The following is a 16,552-nucleotide window of genomic DNA, read 5'->3' as shown; positions in this document are numbered from 1 at the left end:
AAAAGTCCAGCTAGCAGCTCACTGCTGCTGGCTTCCCCCTTCCTCCTCCTCCCCTCTCCCTCCCCGCTGATAGCTGTGCTATTCACCTTAAGTCCCCCTCCCAGTGCCACCCCACTTGTCCCACCCCTGCCTCCCCCCAAGCACAGCCCTGGTCCAGCCCCCCCACCAGGAAGAGGCTAGCACAGCCCCCAGCCCTGAGCCCACAGTAGGCAGCCCACTCTTGCCCTGCACACAAATCTAGGGGGTACGTGCCCCCCATGCTTCCCCGGGGGGTGCATGCAGCAACAGGGACCCGCCCTTCCTGTGCCTCCCAAACATGCATCCTGCGGCTCTGTCCCACACCCCACCTCTGCCCCTGCTCCATTCCCTCCTCACCGTAGGAGCCTTGATCTGCCCCTTCCTCCCCCTCCCCGACTTATGGGCCTGCTGCTGCTCTCCAAGTTGCCAGGCTACATTCCTGGCCACGTGCACACTGTGGCTGCACACATGTATGGGGCATTTATCAGTGACGTTATCAGCCACGCTGACCAATAAAAGCTGATTTCCGATAATGTCAATTTTCCTTTTATCAGTGCCAATATGATATGGATCACTATATTGGTGCATCTCTACTAGGGACAGGGGCAATTCCTTGGTTGGGAAGCAGGGCGGCTCCTCAGCTTGCTGCTCACCTGCAGGCAGGCTCTATTTCCTCCTCTCCCACCCCCCACCAAACAGGTGAACTTCTGTTGGCTTGGGGGTGTGCTCCTACTCATGGAACTTTATTTGTCAGCACCCACTAAATGCAGAATTTTTTTTTCCTTTCTGCATCTAAAGCCTGTTTTTTTTAGGCCTGTAGCTGTTTTGGGCCCTTCCTTTGCACTGTTGACACCTGAGCAAGCATAGTAGGCTGTGCATTGTCTGGGCACATACGTGAGTATAAGCCTGGGAAACGGAAGCAGAAGACAAGGGGGACAATAGCCCTCCCATGGTTTAGTGCCCATAACTGTGTGGTTCGGATATTCACCCAGGAAGTAAGAAACCCAGGCTCTAGCTGGCAAGATCAGCCGCACCCGGAGACCTGGCTTTCAAGCTAAGTGCCTTGGCCAACCTGCAGGGACAAATTTTGCATTTTAGATGTTTCCATTATACAATGAATAGTGTCTTGGTATAGTTTATCTTTGGAAAACTGAATGCATTTTGCAGCAGGGTTTGATACAAGCTGTATTAGATTTCTTGTTCTGCTGGAGTAGAAACTCTGTTGTTTCCCCTTAAAAAAGGGCCTGAAAATTTCAGCCTACCATCTTTTTATTTTCACTGTGCTTCTAAATTTATCCTCAGTTTTTGTTTCCTAAAACACCAGTTTACAATCTAGATTGCTGAATTGTTTTTGTCTTGTTAATTTCTTTTCAACCACACTTTAAAGCAGTGGTGACCCATTTGCTTTTTATTTTGGATGAAATCCTGGTATTCTAACTTTATTTTAAATGCTATTATTTTAAATCCTTGCCATACTAACTGTGGTTTTCTAGGGTAGCAACCATCTCACTGAACTACACACCCTCTAAATTGCTCTCTTCCTCCTGGCCCCTATACCTCCCTCTCTTGGCCACCTAGCAAGGAAACTTCCAAAGTCTGTACTGTACATTAAACTATCAGTTTCCATTCAAGTCCAGATCTTTTCATTTTTAAACTTGCATTTTTTGGTTAAGCTTTAGCAAAACCTCTTCTATCTTGGTAATTGTAGAAGGCTGTGGGAATGAAAAGCTAATGATACTACACTACAACAATACTGTAGGTTCAGCCAAGTTTGATAAAGTTGGCTGGGAAATTGAAAACTGACAGTTGTTAAAGACTGACCTCATGAATTTGTTTTCTTAACATTCTTACACAAATATATAATGTGACATGTATGCAATTCTAATATGCTGTGACACGTTGGCATCATCTGAAAAAAGGTCTCAAATATAATTTGTCAGTTGACTTTCCTGCTTACATATTAAGCATTAGTAGTCTTCCCTGGAAGTATCTGAGAGAGAAAGACTTGATTCATTAAGAATACCCCCATTGACTATACATCCTGTATGTTACCAAACAAATTTTAGGATAGCTCAAAGCTTCCTAATTTGAATTCATTACATATTTGTTCCAATTAAGGTAAAACCTGATCAAGCACATATTTTTGAAGCACTTCAAATACCATTCCAATAAGATGTGTTTCAAATTTGAAGTGCTTCAGTGTCATATAGACATACAGGTCCTTACCATCATGATCATTTCTCATCATGACTCCTGCATTATCTTTTTTGACCATGAGAAATGGAGCCTTGTTCCATGCATATCCATTCACAGTGCTGCTATAAAAATTGTTTTTCTGGTTCATCAGTTCAAGCATTGCACTCACTTCAATGCATTTCTCCAACGGCTCTCTTCACACACACCATGAGTAAGTCATCCTTACTTCGTGGCCTGTCCCCTCCACTACCTACCATTTCTTGCACACTGCTCAAATATTATTGTCTACCTCTGCTCCATTTATAATGTCAGCCTCCATCACCAACATCTACTTTATTGTCTTGTTTAATATCTCTCCTTAAAACTCTCCTCTGCATCTTTGCCTACGAAGATCTTAATATTGGTTTGATAAGTTAGTACAGGCTGACTGCTAATTCTCATGCTGGTCAGTACAGCCTCATTGTTATCTGGTGTTCCTAGAGGGCTTTTTTTGTATCTAGTTATTGTCTCGTGTCTAATGTGTTTTTCTGCTAACTCATTGCGTTTGTACAGCACTAATACAATAGGACTTTGATCAATGGAACTCTTACATGCTACCACACTACAAATAATTAGTAATCTTATGAGCCTGGTTAATAGTGTATCCCAAGATGCAGCCAAGGGGAGAGTAAGTACTGCAGTTAATCTGACATTAATCTATCAGGGCCAATGGGCTACAGTGCTATTAATACTAAATGTATTAGTATTACTAATCAAAATTTGAAATAGCATGCAAAATGTTAACAGTGAGGGTATTTGAAACAAACTATTAAGGGAAATGGTAGATTCTGTATCTCTTGATTTGAAGATCTCATAGCAAAAAGTTATTGACCTTGCATAGGGAGAACCTGTGGAGAAATTTAACCTTTTATGATATGCAAGTCAGACCAGATGATCAAATGGTGTTTCCTGGATTTCAAATGTTATGAATCAGAGGTAAATTATATAAATCTGCATCTGAGAGTAACCACTGCAGCAGTAGTGGTATAGAGAGATTCCAAGACAGCTCACAGAGCCAGAACAAAAAATCCAGGGATCCTGGGTTTCGGTGATAAAAAAATCACAAATTCCCTGATAAACCCCCCTCAAATCAGTGATTAAAATGAAAGGCCCCTTAGTCCCCCCCACAGGTCCCCCGGCCCTGCTGGTGCCTCTAACCCCACCCTCCCCAAGCTCCTTGGCCCTGCTCATGCCCCTCACTCCCCCCATAGCCCCTCCAGCTCTGCTGGTGCCCCTCACCCCCCACCCACAGCCCCCTGGCCCCCCAGCCCTGCAAGAGGGGGCCCCCTGTTGCCAGGACTATGGGGCCAGGGACCCAGGTCCACAGCCCTCTCCCCAGCAGGAGGCAGTGGCTGCTGTAGTGGAGCGGAGCCCAGCTCCCACCCTGCTGCCTGCCTCCTGTGGCAGGGAGGGCATCTCTGCCTCTGCATGCACGGCCAGGGATGGGACCTGTGACCCACAGATCTGTGCATGGGGCGGGCATGGGCTGCCCCCTGCAGGCTCAGGCTCCTGCCCTGTTGTCCTCCCCCAGGACCTATACAGCCCAGTGGGTGCGACCCGGCACTGCAGCATGCCAGGGACATCTTGCCAGGGCAGAGTGGAGCTAGCAGCAGCAAACAGTAGCGTGGGGGCCTGAGCCTGCCAGCAGACAGCCCATGCCCACCCCCTTCCCACACACAGATCTGGTAGGCACGACTCCCCCCTGCTTCCCTGAGAGTACATGCAGTGGTGGGAAGCCGGTTTCACCCACAGCCTTGTCCCACTCCCTGTTGGGGCCCTGCGGCCATGCATTAGCAGCCCCAGCCCCGCCCAACCCCCTTCCTCTCTCCCTCCCTATAGGGGCCTCAATCCCCCACTGCCGCTTACCTACAGGAGCTGCTCTCCAGGCTGCCTGGAGGCCGGGTGCATATAAATGCAAATGGTACCCCCTGCCTGACTGCCCTCCTCCTACTCCCTTCCAGCCACTTGCAAGCTGGAACTCTGCCAGCCTGCAGAGAGCTCTTTGAAAAACTTAAAAATCTGAAGGTTTCTCTGTTCAAATGAGATACCTACTTTTTCCTCAGACAAAGGGAAAAATCCACGTTTTTCTCTTTTTTCCATGCGAAATGGAAAACCCGGATCTCTGGAAAGGAGATATCCCAAGGAGACAAGGCAGTCAGAGAAACTTACTAAATTATTATCATTAGTGTTGCATGTTATATTGCACATTAACACGGAGACTGAAATTTAAGGCCATTGTGATAGTAATTATTTAGTCACTAAAGCAGAGATCATACTAATGGAAAGGATAAATTAGTTACTTTCGTGGGCTGCTATGAATATAGTTACACAAGATTTCTTTTTTACCCAAAGGGTCTGCCTCTATTTTCTTTTTCTTTAGACTATAAAATTGGTAGTAACTCATAACAATAAATGAATGTGAATTGGCATTTCTTCTTCACCTTTTTAAAATTCAACTGATCCTGAATAATTTTAAATGCTTTTCATGGAGCAAGCATATTCAGAAATCACTGCAGCTATGAACAGTGGTCCCAATCATATGAAAACATTCATTTTGGTAAATACATTCCCAAACGCCTATGAAATAAAAGAGCAATGGGTAAAGATGAGAAAAGAGACGTCTTAAGTGAGTATAGTACAATTCCTGCCAATACTGAGGTCTGTTATTCTAGGGAGTATGATGGAAGTCAGGATTCTTAGGCCACCTAGGGCTGGAGGAAAAGCAGAACCTGAAAAATATCAGGGCTAGGATCCACAATGCCCCTGGGTAGACTGAAAAAATAATCTACAACCAGTCAGATAAAATTCAACAAGGACAAGTGCAGTCTTGAATTTGGGACAGAATAATTGCATGCACAAATACAGACTGGGAATGATTGGCTAGGCTACAGTACTGAAGGACCTGGGGCTTATAGTGGAGCATAAGCTGAATATGAACCAACAATGTGCTCTTCTTGCAAAAAAAGCCAACAGCATCTTGGGTTGTATTAACAGGGTGTCACTTACAGATAAAGGGAAGTGAATCTTCCACACTATTCAACACTGGTGCAGCCTCACCTGGAATACTGTGTTCATTTTTGGGCCCCACACTTCAAGTAGAATGTGGACAGATTGGAAGGAGTCCAGTGCAGAGTAGTGGAACTGATTAGGTGCCTGGGAAGTAAGACTCATGAGGAAAGGCTAAAAGAACTAGGGTTATTTAGTCTGGAAAAGAGAAGACTGAAAAGAGATTTTTGATAAGTCTCCAAATCCCTGAAGGACAATTACAGAGGATGGAGATGGACTTTTCTCTGGCTATAGAGAACAGGACAAAGAGCAATGACCTCAAGCTGTGGCAGAAGAAATTTAGGTTAGAGATTAGGAAGAACTTTCTGACCATGGGTACGGTCAAGCATTGGAACAGGCTACCTAGAGAAGTCATGGAATTTCCATCCTTGAACATTTTCAGGAGCAGGTTAGACAAACACTTGGCTGGGATGGATTAGTCAGGGATGGTTCTGCCTTGCCCAGGGGTCTGTTTCCAGCCCTACTTTCCTATTCTCCTAATAGTTTTAGGGAGCCATTAACTTTGCATTGGGTGGATGTGATAACCTGCAAACTTTTTTCCATTTTGTCTTATTCAGAGACTTCTCCCAAGTTTTTGTTATTTATGCCTTTCCCACATAGTTGCACCCTTCTTTTCCTCTTGGTCCATTTTATCTATGCAGAGCTGACTCGAGCAGGGTGCGGGGCCCAGGACCAATCAGCCCATGCGGGGCCCTGCTCCCACTCCGATCCATGCCCTGGACCCGAAGAAGCTGCTGCTGCCGATGCCAGTGTCAGCATCAGCAGTGGGGGGCAGGTAGCTAGCAGCTACACGCAGAGCCGCTGCTGCTCCACCCCACTCTGTGGGGCCCCCCAAAGCACAGGGCCCGGGGCGCTCACCCCAATTTGTACCCCTCTAGGGACAGCCCTGTATCTATGTCTTCTGAAATGCAAGTAATGAGCTATATAGCATCTTGATCTTCCTTATTGGTAGAAAGTTTAGTTACAGAAGCATATCCACACCAGCTCTTGTAGTAATAAAGTGAAGTACACATTGGTACATTTTTACCTTGTGAAATTGTACAGAATGAAAATATTTTCTGTTAATATTGTACATTGGTCATTCTCCAGAAAGCCGAAAGGAGTAACCATGTAAGCCTTGGGCATGAATGAAACTGGGAGAATCCAATATGAGCAAATAGATGACTTTGGGAGCAGTCTGAGAGAATGGTTATCTCTGTGGTATATGCCTGCCTGGACACATCTACATATGTCAGATACTCAGTGGAGTGAAATAGTTATATGTCATGCCACTCTTCAATCTTCCCAAGAGTAAAAATATCATTTAGTGTTTAGGATAACTATGAATTAGCCATGAAATGAAAATAAACTGGCCAAATTTAAGCAGTTGTTTCCTTTTCTTCACTGAGTTGCATTATGTGGTAATATCTAAGTTTTTCACCCTGGGGAAAACTTCCTTGCTTCTTGGAGGCAGTGGGGTGACAAGCACTGGAGAGCAGTAGGAAGGGATGGGACAGAAGAAGGTAAGGCAGTATTTATTACCTGCCCCAGAGACTCAAAGACCCTGGCTGCTGCTGCTGTCTCTCCGTACCCAGCTCCTGCAGTTGGAGGAGCAGCTGCTGCTGTGCCTCCTATACTGCCCCTTCTCCCCCACAATTACACTGCTGGCCTAACAACAAAATTAGGTTTTTTTGAAGCTCCAAATCTAAAAGAACATTTTTCAATATTTCACTTCAGTATCATGCAAGCTTATTCAAGTCTTAAACTGTTCATAACATTTCTTAATGTCATAAAACAAAGTTGGAAAAGTTACAATGAAGGGTTTTGGGGGGTGAATTTTGAACAGAACTTCACTTAAAAGATACAGATTCTCAGGTCATTAAGCATAAGTATAACCCAGATATGACTGAAGTTGGACTTCATTTTCTACAAACTAAACAGTCTATACCTGTATTGAAGAAAAGTTTTGTCTTTGTGCAAAAATTGCATTTAATCCTAAAAGGTTATGGTGCTGTTTTCAATAGTGAACATATTTTCCACCTTAGTCACTGAGCCACCACATATTATTATTTTTTATTTGTCCATGTTCCAAGATATCCTGTTGCTAATATATGAAATATTGATATTTTAATGTAAGATGTTATATTTTTGGTTGCAGGAGAATCCAAATCCTCATACAGCTTTCCAGAAAGTCCCACGGCCCACTGAGGGATCCCATTTGCGTGTTCACATCCTTCCTTTTCCCAAGATTAATGAGAGCCGGGTTCAGGAGCTAATCCAAGAAGGCATTGCTAAGAACCAAAGTGCACCACCTGCTACTCGTCTGGAAAAGAAATGTGTGGTTCCTGCTGGTCCATCTGTTGGTATGTTCCCTTGATAACTAGTTTTTATCTTTGAATCCATGGTAGAATGGAAGCCTCTACTTGAAGTAAAATGTGTCATAGAAATTTAACTGGGTGGGCAGAAAGTATTAAAAGAATTCCTATTTTAATTACTTGAGAGTATAATTAATGTATCAAGGAATCTGGTTCTCGATTTATCAATTAGATAATGAGTTGATTTCAAAAGTTCTGGAAGTTCAGTACCTTAAAAATCTTGGAATAAATGAAAGTAAAAGTTTTCAAAATAAATGAGAAACTTGCCTTGACTTCATGACATTGTAGCTTTCTCCTTGTACAGCTTATTACATTAATTCTTTTTTCTCTTATTTGTTATGTCAGCACATGCAGGAACTATTAATTTTACATGGGGGGAAAAAGCATATTTTGTTCCTATGTCTATGGCATGGCATGGCATTCTTTTCTGTGTAGAAAAAGAGAGGAGAGAGAATGTGAATGATAGATCTTAAATACTAAAGTTTCTTGTGAGTTCAGAACAAAGGCTGTCTTAAAGAATCTCTAAAATTGAAATGAAATAAATCAGATTCTAGGTAGGAGGTCTGAGTTGGAAATTTTCATTACAAACCATGGATTCCTTTAGATCAGTAGTGCACAGAATTTTGGCCCCACAGGCCAAATAAATGTGCAGGGCTGGTCCATAGACTGGATCGATTACCATGCTGCCCCTGTGCAGATTGCACCCTGGGATTCCGCCCAACCATAGCCCAATCCTGACTGCATTGGGAAAGTGCATGACCCAGTCCTAATGGATAGAGGATGGTTGGAGGTGGCATAAGGCCCTGGGTCCCAAACTTGGCTGGGTGGAGGTGGCTTGGGGGTCCATACCCCTTCCCATCCATCTGGGATCGGGCTTTGCAGGGTCTGTACCACCTCCACCTGGCCAGGATCATGTTCTGGGGGCTTTGCCCAGGCACTGCTTGCCAAAATCGGGCCCTCTGCCACCCTGTACACTCTATGTAGCATGCAGGGCCATGGCCCACGGGCTTCCTGCAGATCCCTGGGGAGCCCGGCAGACTGAATGACTTGGCGCTGGGGGCCAGATCTGGCCCACAAGTAGAGCCCCCTGCTTTAGATTCTCGATTCTTCTGAGAAAGTATCTAAGAGAATAGTGAGTTGTGAATTAATAAAGTTAACTTAAGTTTCTTTTATCAGGAAACCTTTTATTGTTAACTTGTATAATCAAAAGAGAGGTCTCTTCTAAGGGACAGATACAATCTAAATGAATTCTGCACTGTCTGCAGGAAAATATGAATGCCCCAAATGTTTGTGTTTGTTTGCATGCTTTTGAGTGGAAGATACTCTCATGAAAATTATGGATATTAATAGAAAGATGCATCAGGTTGCATAGAAGACTTATGTTTTCTTTAATGGATGCTATGATAGAAACATTGATACCAAGCTGTACGTTTAGTTTGTAAATGGTTTACATGTTTTGTTTATTTAAAGGCTAAGTAAATGTGGAACCCTGCAATTGCTTTACATACAGCAGATGAGAAAATGAGGCTTAATAAATTAACAATTGTATTTTCTTGGTTTTAAAACTTAGAAAAGCTAGCAAATTCAGCATAGCAAATATATTTTTGTAAGGCAACTAGATTCGTAGAAAAGGAAAATTAAACACAAATGAAATGCGAGTTAAAAATATGATTAACATAGTAAAACAAAGTTGAAGAAAAGATTATATACTAATTCAGTGAGTTGCTGTAGCAAGATGGAAATAGAATTCACTTTTTCATGCCATAGTGGTTAAGATTGTGATCTTGAAAAAACAATCTGTTTGTATGTTAACACAATTATATTTAGTTTCTTGAGTCAGAATCTGGCTGTCTATAAAACAACCAAAACCAGAAATAAAGAGAACCAGTTAAAATTCAGGGCACCATCACAAGTCAATTACAGGCAACGTGAATGAAGAAAAACAAGAATGAGCAAATATTTTTAAAGGCTACTTCAGTTTCCAATATGTTTCTCATACATGTCTAAGGTCAACTGACTTAAAGAAATGTTAAGAATTTTGTGACTACTCTCTACTTGCCATAAAACTGATCCACATGTATACTTTTCTTTCCTCCTTAGTTTCTATAATGGAAAAGGGAAGTACAGTTTTCAACAGTGCACAAAGGCTTGAAGTTGTTAGAAACTGCATCTCATTCATATTTGAAAATAAATTTTTGGAGACTGAAAAGGTAATTTAAAAAGTTAACTTTCCTTAATAAGCATTCACCGCTTCCAAGTTAAATGACCAAATAAGTGATTAATTGATCTTCTTGCAAACTCGTGTCAGATTTCTGAAACTTGTTTTTCTAATGTTCATTTACTGTTTCATTCATTGAAATGAATGATAATGCATGTAACCAGTAAACCCACAAAATTGTTTAAATCCAGTGTGTATGCTTGCGTGTAGTTGTACCTTCTAAGGGCCTGTGTATAATATTTAGTGAATACATGTTCATTTTTGCCTAATCATTTTGACTCTATTCACCACATATTATTTTCCATACAGGTTTTTAAAAGTTCATGAAACAGAAAAGTTCCAGTTACAAAGAATATAAACAAAACACAGACCTAGTGACATCGTTATTTGCCACCAGGTCCTCTTTTGAACTTTTCAATGAAGCTAATTCCTATCTATTACAAAAATGATACTGTTAATACAGTGTATAGCATTTAGGGTTGTATTTAAATAGTTGGCTTGTTCACTGTTACTAAAATGTGTGACCTTCCAGAATTGTTATACTTGGCATTCTTATTATTTCTGCCTCTAGATATGGCTAATTTTATGGATTTTATCCATGGAATTTTACAGCTATTAATTCCACACCATAACAGTTTTTTATATAAAGTTTAGGAAAGAAAGCCAAATGAATTGTAACTGTAATCCAAAAAACAAAGCTAGAACTTTGTTTCTGTTTTTTCAGTTTTGCATGCATCTGTGTGTGTCTGTGTCTGTCTTGTGCATATGTGTGAAATACATTTCATGCAACTTAGACTTCTTCACCTGCATTCTTCCTACAAATCTTTCTTTTCTGAGTTTTGTTTCTAATACTCCAAATCTCTAAGCATCATCAAACAGCTGTACTTAAGAGCTGGAGGAAGGAGTAACGCTATAAATTTAACTGCGTTCACATTCATTAGATTTGGTGGAATTTGCTTTCCAAATTTTACAAAACTGTTCATGCTAGACAGTATTAAGTTGTGGACTAGAAGCAGTTTTAGTCTGTTTCCTCAAGATCCATTGTGAATTCAGTCCTAGCATCTGCCATTTGCAGGCTATATATTGTGCTGTCTGGAAAGATTGTTAGGAAATCTGTTGAGATTTCTAAAAATTTAGGAGCTATGTAAATACTTTGAGGATCATTTCAAGCCTGTACAGCAGAATTACTTAGCTGGTACTCTTGGATTTGTAAGTGAAGAGGAAATGGAAAAAGTACCAGTAAAAGAATGCTCTCAAATATTTTTAAATAGATTCCTCCTATAAACTATGTATGTTATGCAGAATGCAAGATGGCATGATATAATGATCATGTAGCACAAAGTGCCTAATACATTTGTAGTTCTACTACTTGTGAGAAATGTGTCCATCCCAAAATCATGCTGAAAACTCACCACATATCAGGACACATGTTCAGTAGGTTTTAATAGGCATTGCTAGTTTAAGACCTGGCCCTTCTTGTTCCAGAGAAACAGGATGTTCACAAGAACATTTGCACAAGAATCTGACTCCAATTTCATATTCGTTTTATTACTGGCCTCAACATTTCTTCTGCTTAGAGATTTAGTAGGACATTTATGCTGTTTATTAATGATGCATAAAAAAAAAGCAGGGAGAGCTTAAAGCTTAGTAACTGGGTTAGCTTGAGGTATGTTAAAATGAGTGTGAGGATGAAGTTTTGAATTCATTTTGGAGTTTTCATTTACTAAATCTTTGTTTGCAATGTCTTGACAGAGAATTAATGACAGTCAATATTTTTTGGCCCTTCATTTCACTGAGGTTAGATTTTCTTGTCTGTAGACCTTGCCTGCTACACTGAGAGCCCTAAAAGGAAAGGCAGCTCGACAGTGCCTGACACGGGAGTTAAGCCTTCATGTTAAGCAAAATCGAGCAATATTGGACCATCAGCAGTTTGACTACATTGTGAGGATGATGAACTGTGCTTTACAGGTACATTACATTTCTTTTTATGTCCTTTTACAGATCTCCTTTGTTATTTTAAATAAAATGATGTTAATGAAGATGTAGGAAAAACATTGGGGGACAGTATACTGTAGAAAATGTAACATATTACCTGTCAGTGAAGTTTTTAGCTGTTTTGCAGCTGAGAAGATAATGAGCCAAGATCCACATTGCTCTGGCCAAATGTATCTGTATTTGGAAAGAAGTCTACATGATGTCAAAGCCTCCTTTCCATTTGTATTGGAAAAAGTGTTTTTTTTATTTTAAAATTTTAATTAAAAAAATAACCATGGTCCCAGCCTCCATAGAAATTGTTATTCAAAACAGTCTTAGTTGGTCTGAAGCTCAGATCTGTAGATCTGTTTATCTAATCTGCTTTCTATATATTATATGAGCTAGCTTGTGTGTTCTTTTATGACCCTGCATGGTGATATTCACTGGTTCTAAACAGTGCTATCCAGTTGGATAAAAGCACAAGGCCTTTCACTACCCAGTGAATTTTGCCAGTTCATTGATACAATATCATTCAGAGCAGTGGTTCACAACCTTTTTTGTACCAGGGACCCATTTGCCAAGATTGATGGCTTGTCCTGACCCACACCCCCTGGCCCTGCTGGTGCTTGACCCTCAGTCCCCTGCCTCCTGGGCCCTAGTGATGCTCCTCACTCCTGATCTGCAGTCCTCTGCCCTCCCCCCCCCCAGCCCTGCCAGAGGGGGCCCCAGCTGCCTCTGTCCTGCTTAGGCCAGAGCACGAGCAGCGAGCATGGGCCCCACGTGTAGTGGCACTGACCCTTGTCTCCAGACCAGGCACACAGCTCCTCACTGTGAAGGACTGCCCCCACCTCCTTCCCCTGCTGAAGGGCCAACCATCTTCTCCCCCCAGCCCCGCTCCCCGTGCCCTGCTGCAGGCCTGCACCTGGCCACTGTCCCCAGCGCCAGCAGGTAGATGCATGTGTGCACACATACACCCCTCCCAGCCTTCTGGACAGTCCCTTGGACTTCCATCCCCTGCTTCCCATTCACTTTTCTGCGTCCAGTAGCTGGGGCTGCTCCCATGACCCAGGCTCACTCTGTGCTAGCACCATGCATCTGCACGCACAGATGCACATGTGCCCATTGCCTCCAATCACCCCAAGCAGCCACTTGTAGATTGGAATGCTGCCAGCCTGCAAGGTGAAACCCATGCTTTCTGTGTTTTTTCTGGGGACCTGCTTGTGACCCTTTTGAATATTCACCAGTTGAGAAACGCTGATTTAGAGTATCACCTTTAACAACTGAACTTCAGTAAAGAAGTGAATTTGCCATCTTGCATATCAAAGACAGTCAAAGTGTTTCATAGCAAGAATTATTTGCTAAAGAGAAAATGTTGGCTCCATTGTAAAGACGTTAGCTTTTATTTCACAAAAGTGATTTGGTTTAATATATTATACATGAGTTCCTGTTTTCCATTATGCACTGATAGCTTCCCCAATCCATTTCTAAGCTGCTGATACACGTATGGTCTAGTTAATAAAACATGGAGTTTTTTCAGGCACCCTTATGTCTTTACGCTTGTACAATCAGTTAGTCTTTGATAAAGCTTTCACCAACCACAGCAAAACATTAAATTTACCCTCTCACTCAACAGGCCTCATTTGCAACAAAAGAAAAGTAAATCTGCAGAGCTTTTGACAGTAAATGCTAATTACATTATCAGTGCAAAAATAGTCAGTGGAGAAGAAAAGTGTAGTCTTTGTTATCCGAATTTATGCTGGAGCTTCTGTTTGTCATTTGTGATATCCTCATGTGTTAAAGGTGCTTTCCAAGTCTATTTTTAGTTTGCTTAGGCAATGAACTGAACAATAAATATTTAAAATGCATCGTATAATGAGTAGCCAAAGTCTCAATAGCCAGTTCTAGTAAAAATAAATAAAAAATATAGCTCATGATTTTTTACCTTTATTTGAACAGTTTGGTCCATTTTAGAGGTATTTTTTGCTAGATATGTAGAACTAAAACCTTCAGCTTTTCAGCCTATAATCTGAAAATGTAATAATTGTTTTACATTTAGAATGTGATATTTGTTGTGAGTAATTGTATCTCTGACATTTTATGCCTTTTAAAACTATAAAAGATTTAAGTTACAGTGTAATATGTATTTTAAAAAGAGAAGGAAAAGGCCTCCAAATATCAGCTTTTTAGGTTCTTTAATACATGGAAGCAAACATGTTTGTCAATTTGAATTCTGATAGCTACTTCTTTTAAGGATGTTCTTAGTATAAGCTCTTACATTGGGATTTGATTCTCATAAATACCATATTTGCTCAAATATAGGACACGTGTTTTTGTCCCCAGTCAGCATGGGGCAGGAGGGAGCTCTTCTTCTTACATTCACATACAAGGAAACCTCATTAAATATATTGTCTATCATTAAACTGCTGCCAGAAGCAACATGTGCTCAGTAATGGAAACTGACTAGGAAGTTGACTAAATGCAACTGATACTGAGCGCGACTATAAAACACATGGCCCATATTGGGCAAACATTTTTTTTTTTTTTAAGAAAATGTTTTGTGTTCCAAGTCAAATCACCCAAATCAATTTCAAGCCTATGAGTCATTGAAGAACCATAGTTGACGCTACTACTGGCAAACATCCTCCCCCCGTGCCTAGGGCTTCCAAATCGTTTGGCGGGTATCCTACGTGCAGGCCCAAGCCTCGAAGCTTGGAGTTCAGATGCCCCCGAGTTTTCCTTGCTCTCAGCCATATGGCTGCAGGATTAAGCTCTAGGGAAGTCTCCCATTTCTGTAAAGACAGCATGTATCTGAGATCCTCCCACTGAAATCTGGCCAGTGGGATGCTAACTATGAGGCTGTCATAGGGAGTCCTGTCTGCAAGCAGACAAGGGTGCAACCCTTCACTACACAGAGCCATTTTAATTGTGTTACCTTAGTCAGTGTACTTCCCCTGCCACCATCATGGTCATGGTGCATGCTGATGGGAACCTAGCATAATCTAAATAAGATATATCATGGTGCCCATTGTACTCAGATCCCCTCAGCACTGACTCTTTTTCAAGTCATGGTGAGCTACAACATTGCATACATTTTTACTTCTTCATTCCCACAGCTAAGCTGTGCCTTTCTTTTCCATTTCCAATTATTCTTCACCATCCTTATGTCTGGGAAATATCACCAAATGGGGTCCCAAACACTTCACCCAGAACTCCTCTCTTGGACCCTCTCTCAACCTGGTACATATGATTAATGTAACTCCACCCTCTATGAGGTGAAGCCAAACTAGGTTGCCCTGCACCTCATCTACAGATAAATTTTTTGAAGCATCCTAGGACCCATGACAAGAGCACCTAGTTCCAGTCATGAGTGGGGGGCTAATTAACACATGGACCCTTTGTGGAAGGTATCTGGAGTACACTCCCATATTGAGCAGTGCTGAGCTGTGGGGTAACCATGGCTTGAAATACTGTTGACTGTGCTGGGGCACAGCCCAATGAACTATATGATAAATCATGAACCTTTTGGCTTTGGATTAATATCATGCATTGTTAGTACTGTATATAAAAAGGTACACAAGTGCTGTTTTAAAGTGTGTTTATGGAGTACCTATGCAAAACCTTGCAGTAGTTTCAAAAAAGGGTAAAATGCATTAGTTCTGGATAAACTAAGTTTATGGGTGCCCATAGTAATTTACCTCTGTGCACACCCATACCCATATTTGCACTGCCTCTGCAAATTACTATGGGCCTGTTTATCAAAGTCAGTGTTTTCAGATGTGCCTCTCACTTCCATGTGCTCTCAGGGAGAGTAGGGTCTGACAGTAAAGAGGGTGGAAATGGCCTACAGGGTGGAACAAGCTGGGGGGGGCCGAGGGGAAGGGGAGCATCTAATCCCTCCCACCCCCTATATCTGTTTTTACTGCTTTAGCAAAGCAAATCTCCAATAATTCGATTCTACATCTGGAAACTTATAACAATTTTATACATTTCCTATCTATATAATTTAATTCTTGGGGTTCTTCTTGTATTCAAGGTCATTTTATATTTGGTAGATAAGATGAATATACTGTGAAAGGAATCATAAAGAAAATTTTAGCACTTATGTTTTCAGAAGGATTAAAGGAATACTCAGGTTCATCCCTATAGTTTAGGATGTATAATATCTTTTTCCAGTGTTGTATATCATTTGTCAAAGTTAGTAGTGTATTTTATGTTGACTTTGTTGTAAATTTAAGTAAATGTAAAGTGTGTTCTGATAATTTGAATATGAATCATCACAGTGTCCAACTACTAGCCCACAGGCTATATGTAGAATCATAGAATCATAGAAGTAGGGTCGGAAGGGACCTTGTACATCTTCAAGTCTGACCCCCTGCCTGGGCAGGAAGAAAACTTGGCTCAAATGACCCCAGCCAGGTAGGCATCGAGCCGCTTCTTAAAGACCCCCTGGGTAGGAGCCAGCACCACTTCCCTTGGAAGTCGGTTCCAGATCCTAGCCGCCCTAACTGTGAAGTAGTTCCTACAGGTGTCTAATCTAAACCTACTCTCCAACAACTTGTGGCTGTTATTCCTTGTTATCCCAGGGGGCGCTAGGGGAAACAAGGTCTCCCCCAAACCATTCTGGTCCCCCCTAGTGAGTTTATAGACAGTCACAAGGTCCCCCCTCAGCCTTCTCTTGTAAAGGCTG

General features: G+C 41.7%; 1 protein-coding gene across 3 annotated transcripts in view; it reads left to right on the top strand.

Moving 5' to 3' along the window:
- Positions 1 to 16,552, top strand: part of SBF2 (SET binding factor 2) — a 487,110-nt gene that overhangs the window by 288,286 nt on the left and 182,272 nt on the right. For all 3 annotated transcript variants that reach the window (XM_019476811.2, XM_019476810.2, XM_059722672.1), the window contains 3 exons: positions 7,457 to 7,661; positions 9,774 to 9,883; positions 11,710 to 11,859. In XM_019476811.2, the coding sequence (XP_019332356.1) occupies positions 7,457 to 7,661; positions 9,774 to 9,883; positions 11,710 to 11,859 (465 nt within the window). The remainder of the gene's footprint in view (positions 1 to 7,456; positions 7,662 to 9,773; positions 9,884 to 11,709; positions 11,860 to 16,552) is intronic.

The sequence above is a fragment of the Alligator mississippiensis genome, chromosome 2 (assembly GCF_030867095.1).
Source record: "Alligator mississippiensis isolate rAllMis1 chromosome 2, rAllMis1, whole genome shotgun sequence".
Classification (NCBI taxonomy): Eukaryota; Metazoa; Chordata; order Crocodylia; family Alligatoridae; genus Alligator; species Alligator mississippiensis.
Note: the sequence above shows the minus strand (reverse complement) of the source record. Positions and strands in the feature narration are given on the sequence as shown.